General features: G+C 56.8%; 1 protein-coding gene across 5 annotated transcripts in view; it reads left to right on the forward strand.

Annotated features, from left to right (window-relative positions):
• BCAR1 (BCAR1 scaffold protein, Cas family member) overlaps positions 1–15,966 on the forward strand; it is a 44,782-nt gene that overhangs the window by 12,124 nt on the left and 16,692 nt on the right. Inside the window, exon 1 of one of the 5 annotated variants that reach the window (XM_031458056.2) lies at positions 10,191–10,334. The exons of 3 other annotated variants lie outside the window; for them this stretch is intronic. In XM_031458056.2, coding sequence (XP_031313916.2) covers positions 10,323–10,334 — 12 coding nt within the window. In that variant the 5' untranslated portion in view covers positions 10,191–10,322. Of the gene's footprint in view, positions 1–10,190; positions 10,335–12,509; positions 13,410–15,966 lie in introns of those variants that run through there. One more of the 5 variants, XM_031458055.2, reaches the window with a different exon arrangement.

Raw genomic sequence — 15,966 nt, forward strand, 5'->3', positions numbered from 1 at the left:
GAATGGGATGGGAGGCAATAGGGTGGAGAGGGGAAGAAGAGGCTGAGACTGGCCAGGTTGGGCCAGGAGTGAACTCCTGAGTGTTAGAGCTGGGGGACCCTCCAGGGATCAGCTGGTCGCATTCTGTCATTTGACCCACCTGGGTTCTGGAGCCCAGAGAAGGAAGGGTTCTCTTGACTCCCCACTCAGTGCTCCTCCCTCTGCCCTGAGCTGTCAGTAGTGTTCACGCAGTACCTGCAGATGCACTTCCTGGCTGTTTTCTGACATCTGCCTTCCTCTTGGGCATGGCCATCTGGCACCTGGACCTGTCTCTTCCCTCTGGGCAGGCAGGAAGCATTTGAAACGAAGGGAGAACAGCTCTACCACCCACCTCAGACCCTGGTGGGCATTGGCATGTTCCGTGTTGAGGAGTGACATTGTCCCCTGGCAGTGTCAGGCGAGAAGGCAGCCTCCAGCCTGTAGAGAAGTTCCCTGCTGTCCCTGCCTCTTGTTTCCTACCTGTGAAATGGGCACAGCCATTCCCACTCCTCCTCTGCTCCATTATGAGGAATGGGTCCTTTTAAGGAGTGAGGTGCTGATGTGTGTTGAGTTTGTCCTATGTACCAGGCACTGGGCTCAGGGCTTCGCGAGCTCAGGAAGGACTTATAGTCTTGCCAGGGCCACACGGCCACTGAGAGACGGAGCCAGGGTGGGAACCAAGTCTGGCAGGATCTAAAGCCAGAAAGTGAGCATGGCCTCTGTAATTGTGGGGGCTGTGGCCTGTTGAGCCATCCACAGAGGCCAAGGCTACTGAGAGACCGACCCTCTGCTTGTGGCTTTCCGAGCATGAGTTTGTGTAACCCCTTCGGTATCCTGGGAGATGAGGCAGCTGGGATTCTGGGCTGTCAGACAGCTTGCCCAGGGCTTTGCAGCCCCAGCAGTGGCTGATGGTGATCAGTGGACCAGGAGTGGCCCCTGCTTGAACCTCTGCCAGTGGTCCTGGGTCACCCTTTGTGCCTGGCTCTGTGCCAGACAGGCTGTGACAGGAGAGCTGGTCAGGGAGCTGGGAGGCTCTGCCCTGGGCTCACCACTGGCCTGGCCAGTCAAGCCAGGGACACCTGGGGCCTAGTAGAACCGGCTCAAAAGAGGACAGTGGGGAGAGGCGGTATCCAAGTCCAAAGTCCTCAGTTCAGTCTCCAAAGCACCCGGAATGCCCCTCCCACTGACCTTGGCTCTGCCTGGCCCCCCCTCTACAGGAAGTGATGTCCAACCGCTGCCTTGTCCACCCCATCACTCCTGCTCCCTCTCCAGCGCTCAGGCAGAGGGCATGGTGCCAGGAGTCCTCCAGAACCCCCCCTCTGTGATTATTGTTGGGTTTATCTGGTTGCTGTCAGGCTCCTCAGGGCAGGACCCAGGCCCACTTGGCTCCTCTCTCTCCACTGCACTGTCCCAGCCTACCCTGGTTACCTGCTGAGGAAGTGGCCCTGGGAGCACTAAGAAGCACCCCCAGACAAGGTGTCCCTGTGCAGAGAGCCTGTGTCTCAGCCGCTGTCCTGGAAGCCTTGTTAGGGGCTGAGTGGGTTCCCAAAGAGGCTGCTTCTGGGTGGGGAAAATGTTTGGTGGGTCGAGAGCAAGGGCTCCAGACTGAAAGGTGCTGCTTGTCTATTCCTTGAGTAAGTTACTGAACCTCTGTGAGCCTGTGTCCTCATCTGTATTATGCAGATGTTAACAGCACTGAGCTCTTGGGGTCTTATGAGAACTTGGTGAGGTTTACGGGAAGCTCTTAGTAAGAGGCTAATAAGTCATAGTAACTATTGTTGTTGAAGTTATTATCTTTATCCTGCCACTGTTGACTGGTGCAGTGGCCAAGACCCACTCCTGGCTCCTGCACCCTTAGCTTGGGGAGAGGTGATCAGACCCCTGCCCCCACAATTCTCCATGACCTGCCCAGTCTGCCTCCAGTCACCCTTTTTTTATGGTCAGTTCCTGCCAGGGCCTTAGTGATGGGATGACCCTAGCCCCTTCTCTGCCTGCCTGCAGGACCCCTGCCCCTTGAGCCTTGAATGGACAAGTACTTGTCCTCACCCCACAGACAGAGTGGCCTCCAATGAGGTCAGCTGGATGCCCTGCCCTGAGTGCCCCCAGGAGTGGGTGCACAGTCACAGGCAGTGGAAGCTATTGGGGCATTGGGTGCAAGCCTGACTTCAGATGTGGTCAGCAGCAGCCTGGTCAGCAAGGGATGGGCAGGGCCCTGGGAGGGAAGGAGAGCACCACTGAGGTGAGTCCTGGCACCTTATGGAAGGGGGCTCAAGCCTGTGGGTGAGGCAGGTGGGCCACAAGGTTGTGAGGGTGGCACCTCCTGACCCCCACGTCCCATGGCCTGGCATGAGGCTGTGCTCCCTGTGGTTGGCTGCACCTACCCTCCTGTCTGTCCCTCTCTGTGCTCATCTTCACCTCCCCAGCCTCTGACTTGGTTTCATCACAGCTGCTTGCTTTGTTTACATCCTAGTCAAACCCTATTGTTTCTCTGGCTTACTCTTAGTTTGCTGGGCCATTGTCTCCATCTCTGCAAGAAAAAGAGCTGGGGACAGGTTGGGGACCTCGGTGGAGGTGGCGATGGATGCCCGCTCTGGCAGGAGAGGTGGTCACAAGTTGCAGCTCTAAAGTTAATTCCTTTTCTAAGGGGAATTAGAGGCTAAAGGGCTTTTCAGTACTTTATTATTTAAGTCCTGCCAAATTTCAATAAGGATTTGAAGCAGATTATAGTGAGAGACACAAAGAGTCTGGGATGATCAAAAGATGTAATGTATGGGGAAGGTAGGCATACAAATTTACCTTCAAGCTCCCTGACAGCCAGGTCAAAAAGAGTAACAACACAGTGGGTTTAGGATTCCAATACCTATTTTTGATATTCCTAATGCTATATATTTTTTCCTTTGTTGTTGTTGTTGGGTTTTTTTTTTTTTTAATGGGGGTACTGGGGATTGAACCCAGGACTTCGTTCATGCTAAGCTTGCACTTTACCACTGAGCTGTTAAATACCTCCCCCCTCTGTGCTTTGTTTTATATTTACTAGTTGACTCTTCTATTGAGGTAGATTTGATATGCAGTGAAATGGACAGATGTTAGGTATACAGTTGGATGAGTTTTGACTAATGTAGACCCCACGTAACCATCAATCATATCAAGATAATGAACCTCTCCATCACCTTAGGAATTTTGCAAGTGCCCCCTTTATAGTCAAGTGTGCCCCACTCCACGAAAGGTGGCCAACATTCTGATTTCTCTCATCATGGCTTAGTTTTGCCTGTTTTTAAACTTAATGTAAGTAAGTAAATAGTATATACTCTTTGGGGCCTGGCTTCTTTCATTCAGCATAATGGTTTTGAAATTTTCATCTACGTGGTGAGTATCAATAGTTCTTTTTTCATTGCTGTGCTGGGTAGTGTTTCACTTTTGACTATGAATTTATGTACTTACCCATTCTCTTGCTGATGAATATGTGTCTCTAGTCTTTGTGTGCTGTGTATTTTTAATGCTGGAACACTGGCGTTGGTGGTGGTGTAATACCCTATTTCAGTATTTTATACAACTTGATGTCCAATCTGGTGGGCCTTGATGCGTGCCCAGAGAGCTGTCTGGGCCCCCAAATCCTGGGTTCCCCAGACTTACGTGATTAATCAGAGTGATGTGACCACCCGCCTACTTGTTCACAGCCCTCCCCAGATATCCAGGGTCAGAATTCCCTCTTCCCAGGTTGCTCATGAGGTGAAGCATCTTAAGTTTTGGGTCAGCTATGTTTCTCCCAGGCCCTTGTCCCATCCAGAGGAGCTGGTGGGGAGAGGCTTCTAGGAGAGGTAGGAGAGGATGGAGCCTTTCTTGGGAGCTGACCCTATCTCTCTACCCTCCCTGGTCTGGACAGATTCCTGGGCTCCCTTCTTTGTCCCTGGCTGCCCACCAGGACACCCCACCAAGCAGGAACTCCTGGCTGCTCTCACTTCAACTCTGGGAGCCCCCAGCCCCAAGAACACCCCACCACTGAAGAAGCTGAGGCGGGGGAGGAGTTGCTTGAATGCCACTCCCTGCATCCCTAACACCTCCTTGCTCCACTCTTCACACCAAGGGAGTTGGCATGTCTGTGTGATTTCTAAAAATCTTTACTGTTATTTTTTCTGCGTAAAGAGCCTTAGGAAAAGATTCACACATCAGCTCAAATGCCACCTCCTCAGAGAGGAGCTCCCACGCACCTTGTATAAAGTAGCCCCTGCCACCACTCTGCTGTGTGCTTCATTCTCCCTCAGAGCTCTTATCACCACAGATGTTCACATGTTTGTCTGTTTGTCAGTCCCCCCACCCCCTGCTGCACACCCTGGAGCATAAGTTCCCTGAGGACATGGACATGTCTTCCCGGCAGCAGTACCCTAGCGGGGAGTGGGTGCTGTAACATGTGTAGTGACAGGACCCCATCACCAGCCACTCCCCACTCCAAGGGGAGACCCTGTCCGCCTCCCAGCCCCAGCGTTGGCTGTGGATTTGGAGGCAACAGGGCTTCACAGAAAGATTTTTGCCGCAGAGTCTCAGTCGAGGTTCAGGTTTTGTTTCTCTTGCTGTTCAGGGGCTGGGGAAGCTCGGGGCACTTGAACAGGGGCTGGGAGAGCACACTGAAGTGCACTTGTGCAGAGGTGCTGGCCCTGGTGGGGCGGGGTGTGAGTGTGCTGCTGAAATGGGGTGCCCTGTGCTCTGCAGCCTGCCGGTGCCTGCATCCTCCTGGCCTGGTGATGGGCAGGGCTCCTGGCAGTGGTTACATTGAACAGATGACTAACCAAGGCTCTGAAAGATGCAGTGACCACTGAGGGTCCTATGCCAGGTGGAATCATTAATGGTCCCTCCTCCTGTCCTTGTAGGCTAAACCTGGGCAAGGACTTGGGCCTGGGTCTCCTGGGGTACATGGAGACTTCCTCTGTAGGTTGGAGCAGGCTTAGATGGGATGCCCACAGTGCAATCCAAGGAGGGAGAAAAAGCAGCCCTTTCTTGGTGGTGGCTGTAGCTGTGCTTTCTGTATATCCACTCCTTCCTGTACTGCCCCCCACCCCACTGTCCCCAGAGCCTGCAGTGTCCCCTCCTGTGACCCCACTGGTTCCCTGACCCCAGCTGAGTGCTTGGGCAACACTGTGCTGCCCCTCTGGAGGTCTCTGAATGTGAGCACCTGTGCTCCTGTGGAAGCAGGCTGGGGGGCAGCAGTTGGCACGTGAAGTTGTCCTCATATGCTGGGGCTGGTTGCCATGGGGAGAGGCGGGAGCAGATGGTGGGCTGGGGCTGCTTCTTGACCACACCCTTGTCCCTGCCTGCCCAGGCTGTCAGCCAGAGCTGGGCCGCTTTCTCTCTGAGGACAGGGTCTTGTCCCCATGCCCTTCCTTCCCCCACTCCCGTTTCCTCCCTCAGGCAGTGTTGAGGGGCTGCTGTGGGGTGAGGACACAGGGTGTGGTGTCCCAGTGCCTGACACACACACACACACACACACACACACACACACACACACACACACACACACACACACACACACACACACACACACACACACACACACACACACACACACACACACACACACACACACACACACACTCGTTGTAGGTCCAAGTCCTCGCCTACCTGCCAGGAGTGTGGTGGTTCTCATAGGCACACAGGGAGGTAGAAGAGAGAAGTGTAGAAGAGAAGGGGGTACTCAGGCCATGGAGGTCAGGACCCTGGGCTGAGGTGAAGAGCCCCTGGGATGTGTTCCAGGGCCCAGCCCTGCGCACGCTTCTTCAGCCTTGTCAGCAGAGACCCTCTCTGAAGCAGGCACCTACCCACAGGTGCCTCTGCTGCTCTTTAATTTTCAAATTAGAAAAGCAGTTAAAAGAATTAGGAGAGTGTGCTGCTCCTTCCAGTTACTGCCCTTGGAAGAGCCAGAGGGGGAGAGGAGGGAGCTGCGGGAAGGTGGGGACACAGGGATTGGTGGGATCCAGGCCTGTCTGCCTCCCTCCCCCATTACTTGGCACTGCCCCTGCACGTTTGGTCCTGGTCCTGTCCCTGCATCCAGGTCTCTGGAGGCTTGCCTGGGGCGATGCTAAAGGGAATCTCAGGCTAGGGGCCAAAGCCCACCTCCCTATAGTCATAGTCACCACCGTAATGACAGATGGATTGCCTGGATGGTTACTCCACCCTCAGAGAGCAGAGGGGGATGGGAAAACTCTATCACTCCAACACCCGCCCAAAGAGTGCAGGCTCTGCTCTGTCTGGGATCAACTGGGGTGCTTTTCAGCGGGAACACGCCTGGGTAGCCAGGTTACCGTTGTAGCTGTCACTTCCTGGAGGTGTGACCTGGGCAAGGCACTGCCCCTTTCTGAGCCTCTGGGTGGTGGTAGTTCTGTCCTGGCCCCAGGACAGCAGTGAGGACTCACTGACACCAGATATGTGGGGTGTGCCTATGTGACAGTGATTCTTGATGCAGCCAGGCTCACTTCTTCTCCAGGCCATCCACAGGAGTCCCTCCACCTTTGCCCAGGCAGGGCTGGCGCCAGCTTGCAGGCTGCCTTTGAGCTTGCCAGTGTGAGTGGCAAGCTCATGGGCAAGGCAACAACACCCATAGCCCTCCAGATACATCATTTCTTCCTGTCCCTGGGGCTGGCAGCACTCACCTCCGGCCTCAGGAAATCCTTTCCTGCTGCTGCTCCCAGAGCCGGCCATCAGCTGAACCATCCAGCCACCCTCTGTGCTTCTGGGTAAACCAGGGCTTTAGAAGGGGAAGGGGGCTGCCTGAGTCACACTGTGCAAGCCATTTTAGCCCACTCCTTTCAGTGGTCACCAGCATTTTCTTGTGTGCTTTTGGTCTTTGAAAGTGGCCATCTTAATAGCTGCACAGTATTCTATTGAGAGTCTCTGGTTGCCTGACCAATCCCCTATAGTTGGGCATTTAGGTAATGCCCCCTCTTTGTTTGCTGTTATAAATGCTGCCACAGACATTGTTGGGGCTAAAGCAAGAATAGTTCTTTGTACAGTGGGTCTGACCTAAAGAATAAGACCCAAAAAGCCCAGAGAGCAGGAGCCGGGTCCCAGGCTTCTCCTAACTTAGGGCCTGGGATCAGTAGCAGCCCTCACCTCAGTGGACACTTCAGTGGGCAGATGAGGACCAGTGTCCCCATGTGCAGGGCCCACCATCGTCCCTGTACAGACAGCTACTCCCTCCAGGCCCTGAGGGGAGGGGTTGGTGACATCCCCTCTCAGCCTGTGAGTTCATCCTCAGCCTGGCCAGGAGGTGCCTGGCCACTCCTGGGATGACCAACATTGGTCTGGGAGACTCCGTCCAGCAACGCCTTCTCCAGGCCTCTCCTTCCTGCCTCACAGTCCCTTGCGCTATGTGCGGCTGTACCTTAGTGTTCAACTCTGTAATGTTTGGGGGGGGGGTTGCTTGGGCCTCGAATGCCTGTTCTTTGGAGTCTCTGAGTGTGGTAGGGTCCTTGGGTTTCCTGAGCGTCCCTGACCCTTGATTCCCTCTCAGCCCTGTCCTGAAGGTGCTGCAGGGGAGTCAGGGTGGACTGCAGTCTAGCAGCCCCATCGTCCTTTCTGTGACCATCAGCTCTGTTCCTTCTGTGGCCAAAGTCAGTGGGATGGGGCAAGGGGTGATAAACTGGGTCTCAGCCTCTTCATCTGAAAAATAGGGCTAATCTTGAAGCCTGTTTCACAGGATCACGGTGGGCATGAATGAGCATGTGGTCATGGAGACATTGTCCAAGGGGTAGCATGGACATTGTCCTGGGGACTGTGTCACTTGGCAGTTGGCCTGGGAGGGCCCACCACCCCCATATACCCCAGCCAGAGCTTGCCCAGTGGGTGCCCCTCCCCACCCACCCACTGGCTGGCCTGGGAGGAGGCATTCCTTTCCCCCTCCAATACCTTCTTTCCAGCACAGTGGGGCACAGATCCTGGGGCCTTGATTCCAAAGCGGAAATGCCATTCTGGGAGGCACGTCTTGGGGGGGTGGGGAGTTTAAGTGGAAAAGGAGCAAATTTTTGAAATGCCTGTGCCTGAGCTGGGTTCTCCTCCCCCTACTGCCTGCCCACTTGAGCTGCCCCGCCCCCAGCACTGCTTTAATCCAGTCCCAGAGCAGGAGGGTCTCCCTAGGTCCCAGGCGGCCGCCTCCTCTCTCCCAAGTACAGTTAGGACTAAGGCCAGCCCTTGAAGGGCCAGGCCTTTTGTGTCCCTGCCCATCCCTGCATAGATCTCCTGCTGTCTGGCTGTGAAGCCTGGTCCCGACCCCTCTCCCCACTAGAGTGGAGAACTGCGGAAAACCTAAGGACTCCTCCAGCCCCCAGCATGGACAGATGCTCATGCATGGCCCCGCTGGTTCTGATCTGCTTCCTGGGAACCTGGGGTAACAGCCAGGCTGTGGACAGGATCAGAGTTTAGGAGGGCCAGGCCCAGTTTCCTTTCTGACTTTGGGGCACAGCCTTGGGAACAAGCAGGAGGGGATGCTCTGGGTTGTGTTCCTCTGAGAGCTGGCTCCTCTTCTATGGGGAAGTGGGCTGTTTTGAAGGTGACAGGGGTGGGGGAGGGTCCCATCTTGAGGAGGGCAGAGGGTGGCAGCTAGTTGTTCTGTTCATTTTTGAGGTCTGGGTCCCACTGTGTCCAGTGGGACCTTACTCCTTACCCACACCCTATCCTCTGATTTCTGTCCAATGGTTCCCTGAGAAGCTTTGGGGTATTGCAGATGTCCAGGTCCCCTCACACCCAGTTTTTCTGGGGGAAGGGGACCTAGGAATCTGTTTTTTAACAAGCTCTGCAGGGGACCTGTGACCAGCCAGATCCAGCTTAATTTTACAGATGGGAGAGGGCCTGCCCAAGGTGGAACACCGGTAAGGGGCTGAGTTGCCCAAGCTTGGGTGTCAGGTGTAGGGGCAGCTGTGGGGCCACCTTGGGCTTGTATGTATTTTATAGGCCATGCCTGAGGGTTCTCTGCAGGGTGTGCCCCGCTGCTTCCCTGGCATTGCAAGCTGCCTGGTGGTGTCCATACACTCAGGAAGTGGCCCAAGATGTCACCTGTCCGACGATCCCAGAGAAAAGGCATGGAACTGTCCAGTTCTGGAGTTGGTTCCATCCTAGATCTCCCTGCAGACCCCTATGCAACTTTGGACCTCGCTCAAGGATTCTTGCTGAGCTGTTTCTGCTACATGGGGTGATAGTCACCAACCTGCAGCCTAGGGAGGGGGAACTCAGGAGAACCAAGGCGCCCTCCATTCAGTTTCCCCATGGTGCTGCTTCCTTCACTTTGGTTCCTGGCAACATCTTTCCCACCCCTTTGTGGCTGAAACAGAGGAGTTGTTGGGGCACTGGTGTGAGGCCTGGACAGGGCTAACTGAAGGAGCCGGGTCAGGGCAGAGCTCCTACAGCCACATGGAGATCGTGGCAGGAAACTTCAGGGAGGCTGGATTCAATTCAGCGGAGATGATGGGAGATGGCAAGCCTCTTGTCCCTGGGTGCCCCAGAGCCTCCTGCCTGCATCTAATAGATCATGATGAGCCCCAGTCCTCTGCTTCCTGGATTACAGAGATGGCTGCAGCCCCCAGCTTCCCTGCTGTGTCTTCATTTCCTGGAGCTCTTACACGGTGGGCCTGACCAGAGTCGGTGCTGTGGTCGTATTATTATTCTGCCAGCTGGAGCATGCCCCTCTAGATGAAGGTTGGAATCAGTCGGCCAGATGGATGTGCACAGAATGCCCCGGACTGGTGGGCGGGGAAAGCAGACTTGAGACTGGTGCCTCGGAGGCTGCAGCGGCCACAGAGGAGCAGGAGGGCAATCCCGGCAGTTTTCCCAGAAGGAGCCGTTTACTTAGGCCTTTGAGGAGGGGCGCGTTGTCGTTCATGGTGGAGGACTGGGACGTGCATTTGGAGAAAAGGTGATATCTCGCATATCCCGCAGGCGCCAAAGCCCGGCGCTAGTGCGGCGGGCGGGCTCGGGTGGGGTGTGGGCGGTCTCACTGGGCGGTGCGTGCCCGCGCGCTCCCGCAGCCCCCTGTGCACCCGGGCCCCGGGGTTGGAGGCTCATTTGCATGGGGAGCCCAAGCGGCCAATGGGCGCGCGTGGCCGGGCATGCTGGGAGCCGGGCTGGGCCCGCCGGGCTGCGGCGGCGGTGGCGGGCGGGGCGAGGTGGGACCGGCTCTGGGCGGCGGCAGTGGCAGGCGTGGTGGCTGAGGCGGTTGGACCCGGACCGGGACCGGGGCGGCTTCGGGGCCCGAAGATCGCGCGGCGCAGGCGTTTCGCTGTGCGCTTCTGCAGGGAGCTGGAGCCCTAGGCCAGCCAGACACGATGAACTACTTGGTGAGTGCGGTCAGCGTGGCCAGCGTGGCCTGGGGTACACTCGCGGCGGCTGGGGTGGGGTCCGCGCGCCAGGGAGCGTGGCCGAGGTCCGCGTATCGGCTTGGAGGCGGCCAGTCTGCCCGCTCCCAGTTTAATTCCAGGAGGGAAGGAGTTAAGCTAGTGGTATTTCCTGCCGGACCTGCGGGTCCTGGGAACCGCGGGCCGCTGGATCCTCCGCGGGGGCGCGACCGGGCTGGGGTCCGAGGTCCTGGAATAGCCGTCTCTCGCCCTTGATTGATCAGGGCGCCCGGAAGCAAGAACTGCGGAGGATCCCAGAGCCTTCGCGTCCCGGGGGCGGTTGGAAGAATCGGACTCCGGGGCCGAGGGCCCACAGGAAAGTTCCTGGATCCGGGAAAGTTGCTGGCTGAAGGCCCGCTCTCCCCCTGTCGGCCACAGCCTACTGAGTGACCTTGGGCCTATGAGACATGTCTTGGAGCCTCAGTTTCCTCTGCTACTGAGGTCCTTTGAACCGTGAACTGCCAGGGGGCGTCAACTGCCAGGAAGCGAGGTGGTCGTCCGTCCGTGTGTTTTGGAGTGAGGACTGTACCGGCCCCCAGGCTAGGGATTGAGGGCTAGGGGAGCAACTGCATGGTGTCCGCGGAGAAGTCTGCACGGCCAGAGCACCAGTCCCAGGCCAGTTAATTATTAACCTTTGGCCAGCCCTCGCTGGATTCCGTGACCCTGGACGGGCTCTTCTCAGTTATTACCTACCCAGGTTGCAAAAACTGCCATAGGAGCTGGATTGTGGCGCGGGTGGAGCTGGGGAGGGGCGGGGCCCCGCTGCTCCTGTGTCCGCCCGGCGGCCAGCGCTCCCAGCCCCTCGTTGCTGAGCGAGGTAGAACCCAGGGCCGTGTTGAGGGAGTCTCAGAAACTGAGATTTGCTGAGGGCGTGGGTGAGGGGGTGGTCGGATGGTGTGGGTGGGTTAGAGCCTCGGGAGATGCTGGGATCTAGGGGCCCTGGGATGCCGGACTAGGGGCGGTGGCCCCCTAACCCGTCTTGATAACAGGGAGTTTGCTTTCTCTGCACCCCTAGCATGAGGGTCTAGGCTGGGAGGTACCCTCTGGGTTTGCTGTGCTGATTTCAGGCAGGCCAGGAGATGTTCCTCATCCCCCAGGACTGGAGGACACCCCCCCCCCATGCCCATTTCCCTGGTGGAGAACTGATGGTGGGGGTGGAGGGCTGACAGGGCTAACAGGCTGAGAAAAGCAGGAGAGGGCCCATGCCCAGGTGGAACCTGACAGGAAGGGAGGTTGGGGAAGAGCTTCTGGCATGCCCTCCTGGCACTGGCACTGGCACCCACCACCCACTTGCTGTGGGCAAAGAAAGAACCCAGTGGGTACTGGGTGAGACAGGGAAGGGCAGCCCCAGGTTCTGCCATGACATTCACTCTCAGCTTCAGAGAACTGGAGCCTCTGGTTTTTACACTTGTACTGAACAGAAGCATTGCTGTGGGCTGGCACCATCTTCCCAGGCTTGGGCAAAAGATTGAAGTAAGGACAGTGAGTGCCACTAGGGAATCCTGTCAGAGCAGGAAAGCCCCTAAGACCACCTGTCAGTTATCCAGATGGCACAGATGGGGAGACTGAGGCACAGAGAGGGATAGTTACTTGTCCTCACAAAATTGGGTCCAGAACATAGTCTCCTGGTATGGCCCTGTGCTCTACCCATGTGTGTCCCCTGCCCTGGACTGGGGATGCTCTGGTCTTTGGGGTGCTGTCGTGCTCTACTGGGGCTGCCAGCTTGGTGGGGTCCCTCTGGCTCCAGGGCTGTGCCTTAGTGGCCCCCTCCTGGCCTGTATTGTTTTTTTAGGAGATAGGTCTCACAGCCCTTTTTCTTTCAGGCCTGGAGAACTCCTTCCCCCACCCCTCAGGAGCCAACAGCCAGTTGGGACAGCCAGAACAAGGCAGCAGGCAGAAACGGGAGGAGTAGTCACCCTTGGAGAGCAGGGTGTAGGGTAGGGTTAACAGGGGTTGTTCTCCAGCAGAGATACTGGGCAAGCTCCTCCTCTGGGTCCTTAAGACTCCCATATAAGGGGCTGCAGGGTGGTCTCCTTCCAGTGGGGCAGGCTGGGCCTTATAGACTGGGGAGAGACCTTGGCTCCACTGCTGTCTTATTGTGCTAACTCACTCCCACCTCTGAGTGAGGAGTGGGGCGAAGTACTGACCTGGCTTGGAAGGAGCTGGTAGGATGAAGGGGCAGGGCCCCATGGCAGGCCCCCATCCCCACTTCGCATCCCAGAAGTCAGGAGCTTGGTAGTTTTTTGAGAACCTTGCTTTTTGTGCCATTGTAACCCCCTCCATTCTTGCTGCAGCAGGTGGTGCTACTTTAAGGGCTGCTGGAAGTTATCATTTAGGACTGGAGACTGGCAGAGCTGAGGGGGTTTTAGATGTCAAGGTGGAAGAACCAGGGCCTTGTAAGGAGTGAAGTCCCTGCTGTCCCACCTGGGTTGTTCCTTCTGCCTCTGCCCCTTCAGTGGCAAATCTGGGCCTGGCAGGGATGGGTTACAGGGCCTGGTCCTGTCCCTGAAGTGAAGGTCAGCCTCATGCTGAGCTCTCTACTGAGAGACCAAATCCCAAGAGTGAACAAGCTGGCCTACTTCAAGCACATTTGAGGTCTGCCAGCCTGGGTCAGTTCCCTGAATGAGTGGCAGTGGTGAGGGTTCTAAGGGGCTGGGGACCATTCCCAAGCTGCCAGCAATTGGGATGGGCTGGAGGGCAGAAGCCTCTGCCCTCACACCACCCACACAGGCTCCTTGGTGCCCTGGCCTCAGACCACCTGTTCCCACCATCCGTGGTGTGTTGGGGGCTGCAGATGCCATGTCCTACAGCAGGAGGGCCCTCCCCATGCTACCTCTCTTCCTTTGCCCAGCCTCCCAGGGACAGTGCCTGGGACACTTTGGCAGGGATGGGGCCAGGGGCCTGCTTCCAGCCCAGAGCTGGCCCAGGACACAAAGGCATCTGCTCTTGCTGCTGCAGCCGGGGCCAGGCCCGGACTTGTGCTTGTCTGAAGGAGCCACTGGCAGTGGCCACCCACAGGTAGGTTTTTGTCCTTTGTTCTACTGACCTGTCCTCTGGCTGCTGAGTGTCAGGAATGGGACTGAAGACCCATACATGGCCCTTGCTCTGTTCTCTGAGCCTCAGGTACTACTGAGGTAGGCAGGGAAGGAGCCATACTCCCCTTGGGATAGCTCTGGAAGGGGAAACTCACCCACAGTTTTCTCCCTCTCTGCTGAGCACAGAGGACTTGAGCCCAGACTTTGGCCATTCAGTTGTCCTGGGAGTACTAGGGTAGAGTGATGCCAAGGCTGGCTGTTGCAGAGTTCCTCCCAGAATGAGGGTGTGGAAACATCTGGGAAGGGAAGAGGCACTGCCCTCTGAGCCCCATTGGAGTCAGGAGGCAGAGCAGGGGATTGTCAGGACCTTGGCCAGTGGGCCTGTGGCCACTGCCCCTCCAGGGAGCACAAGTGAGCAGGGACACAAGTGTGCAGACTGCCAGTCAGACACACACACTTTGGACCTGTATTCATAGGCCATGGGGGCTTCTTGGGACAAGCAAACAGAATACCCCAGAAATAAACTTGGCCCACATTTGAGATGATTCTGGGTTTGAAGAGGACTAGTGTTTCCCGAGTGACTGCTATGTGTGAGGCTCTGTGACTGGGGCTCTGTGTGTGTGTGTGTATGTGTGTGTGTTTGTGTTGGGGCAGCAGTGGGGGATGAGGAGGGATGGAAAAGTCCTGTGAAATTTCCACTCCTGGCTTCCATGAACCTAAGCATTACCCCGGGAGCCACCCAGCTGTACTTTGTCACACCGCCCAGATCTGCCTCTGTGGCGTCCTGACTGTGACCCTGGCACATCAAGTAACTGTAACTGTTGTGCACCTCAGCTTCCCCATCCATGGGATGGAGGCAATTGTAGTGTCTCACAGGATTGAAAGGTTTGAAAGAGATGTTTGAAGTTTGCAAAAGAGTCCTCCCTCTGACTTAGCATCATCATTGTTATCATTGTAAACCTGTCAATCTCCCCGCCACGAGCTAGCACTGTCCCCCAGAGTTGGGGTTGGGGATACCCAGAGCACATCCAGGGCTCCCCAGGGCAGTGGGCGGAGGGACTACCCATCAGCCAGCCACTGTTCTCGCAGATGCATACCCATTGGTAGCCAAGGCCCAGCTGCTCTGTGTCTGAGGGCCCCGGACACAAAGAGGGCCATTCTCAGACTAGGCAGGGCCCCTCGGGCCGCCCTGTCAGCTCCTATGTGCAACAACTGTGGTGGTGTTCTGGGCGGGCCTGGCTGGCAGGCCACTACCTGGGGAGTGATGGCATCAGGCTGGGGGCTCTCCTCTGTCCCCTCCCTCTGGGGTAAGCAAGCTGCACAGGGTCTTCCTGGCTTCCTCAGGCGTGGCCACACAGCTCCCAGGGAAGGCAGAACACCACCTTCGGCAAGGAAGGCTTCTGCCTGAGCCCGCCCATTCAGCAGCCAGTGCTCAGCCCCACTCTGGGCCATGCCTGGCTGCGTGTGCAGGGGGTTCCGTGCCGAAGTGGACAGGCCCCTCCCATCCTGGGCACCTGGGTTGGGGAACATGAAGTAGCCAGAGGTGTTTGTCAGCACTTCCAGGTGGGGACAATAGGGAATAGGTGCCCAAGGGATGGACATGGGAGCCTCCCTGGGGGCTGACACCCGAGTCACCTCCCGAAGGAGGAGTAGGACACAGCTAGAGGTTTCCTAGAGGCAGGAATGAGGTGGGCAGATACTCAGGTGAGTCAGCAGCAGTTTCCATGGGGCCTTGGACCCAGGCGCTGGCAGTGTCTGCCTAGACTGCAGTGGTGCCCTGGTGGCATGCCCCCTTGAGAGCGTGGGGGAGCACCTGATTGACTTAGCAGCAAGGGAGTCTGGAAAGCCAGGTTCTGGGGGAACTAGCCCCTTGTCCAAGTTGGGGCAGGACACTGGGTCCTGGGAAGCATGTCTAGAGCAGGAATGCTTGGGTGGTGTGGGTGTTGCCGTATTCTGCCACGAGATGCCACCATTTGAATGGCATTTACTGAGCTGTCTCTGTATCATTCCAAGGCATCCTGCAGTGTGACTGGCCCCAGCCTACCTGCCACTCCAGGCCCATGACCCTATCTCCCTTCCAGCCTTTCCCGATTCCAGTGCCTTGGTTCATGCCTGGCCTCTGCCCACATGCCCTTCCATGGCTAGTTTCATAGTCAACTGGTTTTCATTTTTCATGAATCACCTGAAATGTCCTCCTTGGGGAGGCCGTCTCTGACCATTCTATGTGCAGTGGTCCTGTTGCATTTTATTTTTGGCATTCCGCTTTCCCTGTCCCTTGACAAATTGTCTGGTGTCTGCCCTGCTGGGATGCAAGCCCCATGCAGACAGGGGTCTAGTCAAGGTAGGCCTGCACCGTCTTGCAGAGCCAGGCCCAGCACCTGGCGGAGATGGCCAGATGAATCTTTTATTAAACAAAAAGAACAGTCCTGTGAAACTAGGACTGTCATGTAGCTCAGGGAATCTGGCTGCTCAGAGAGGCTCAGGGATTTGACTGAGGTCTCCAGCAGTGGGAGGGAGAGCCAGTCCCAGGTCTGATCTTA

The sequence above is a fragment of the Camelus dromedarius genome, chromosome 9 (genome assembly GCF_036321535.1).
Source record: "Camelus dromedarius isolate mCamDro1 chromosome 9, mCamDro1.pat, whole genome shotgun sequence".
NCBI lineage: Eukaryota > Metazoa > Chordata > Mammalia > Artiodactyla > Camelidae > Camelus > Camelus dromedarius.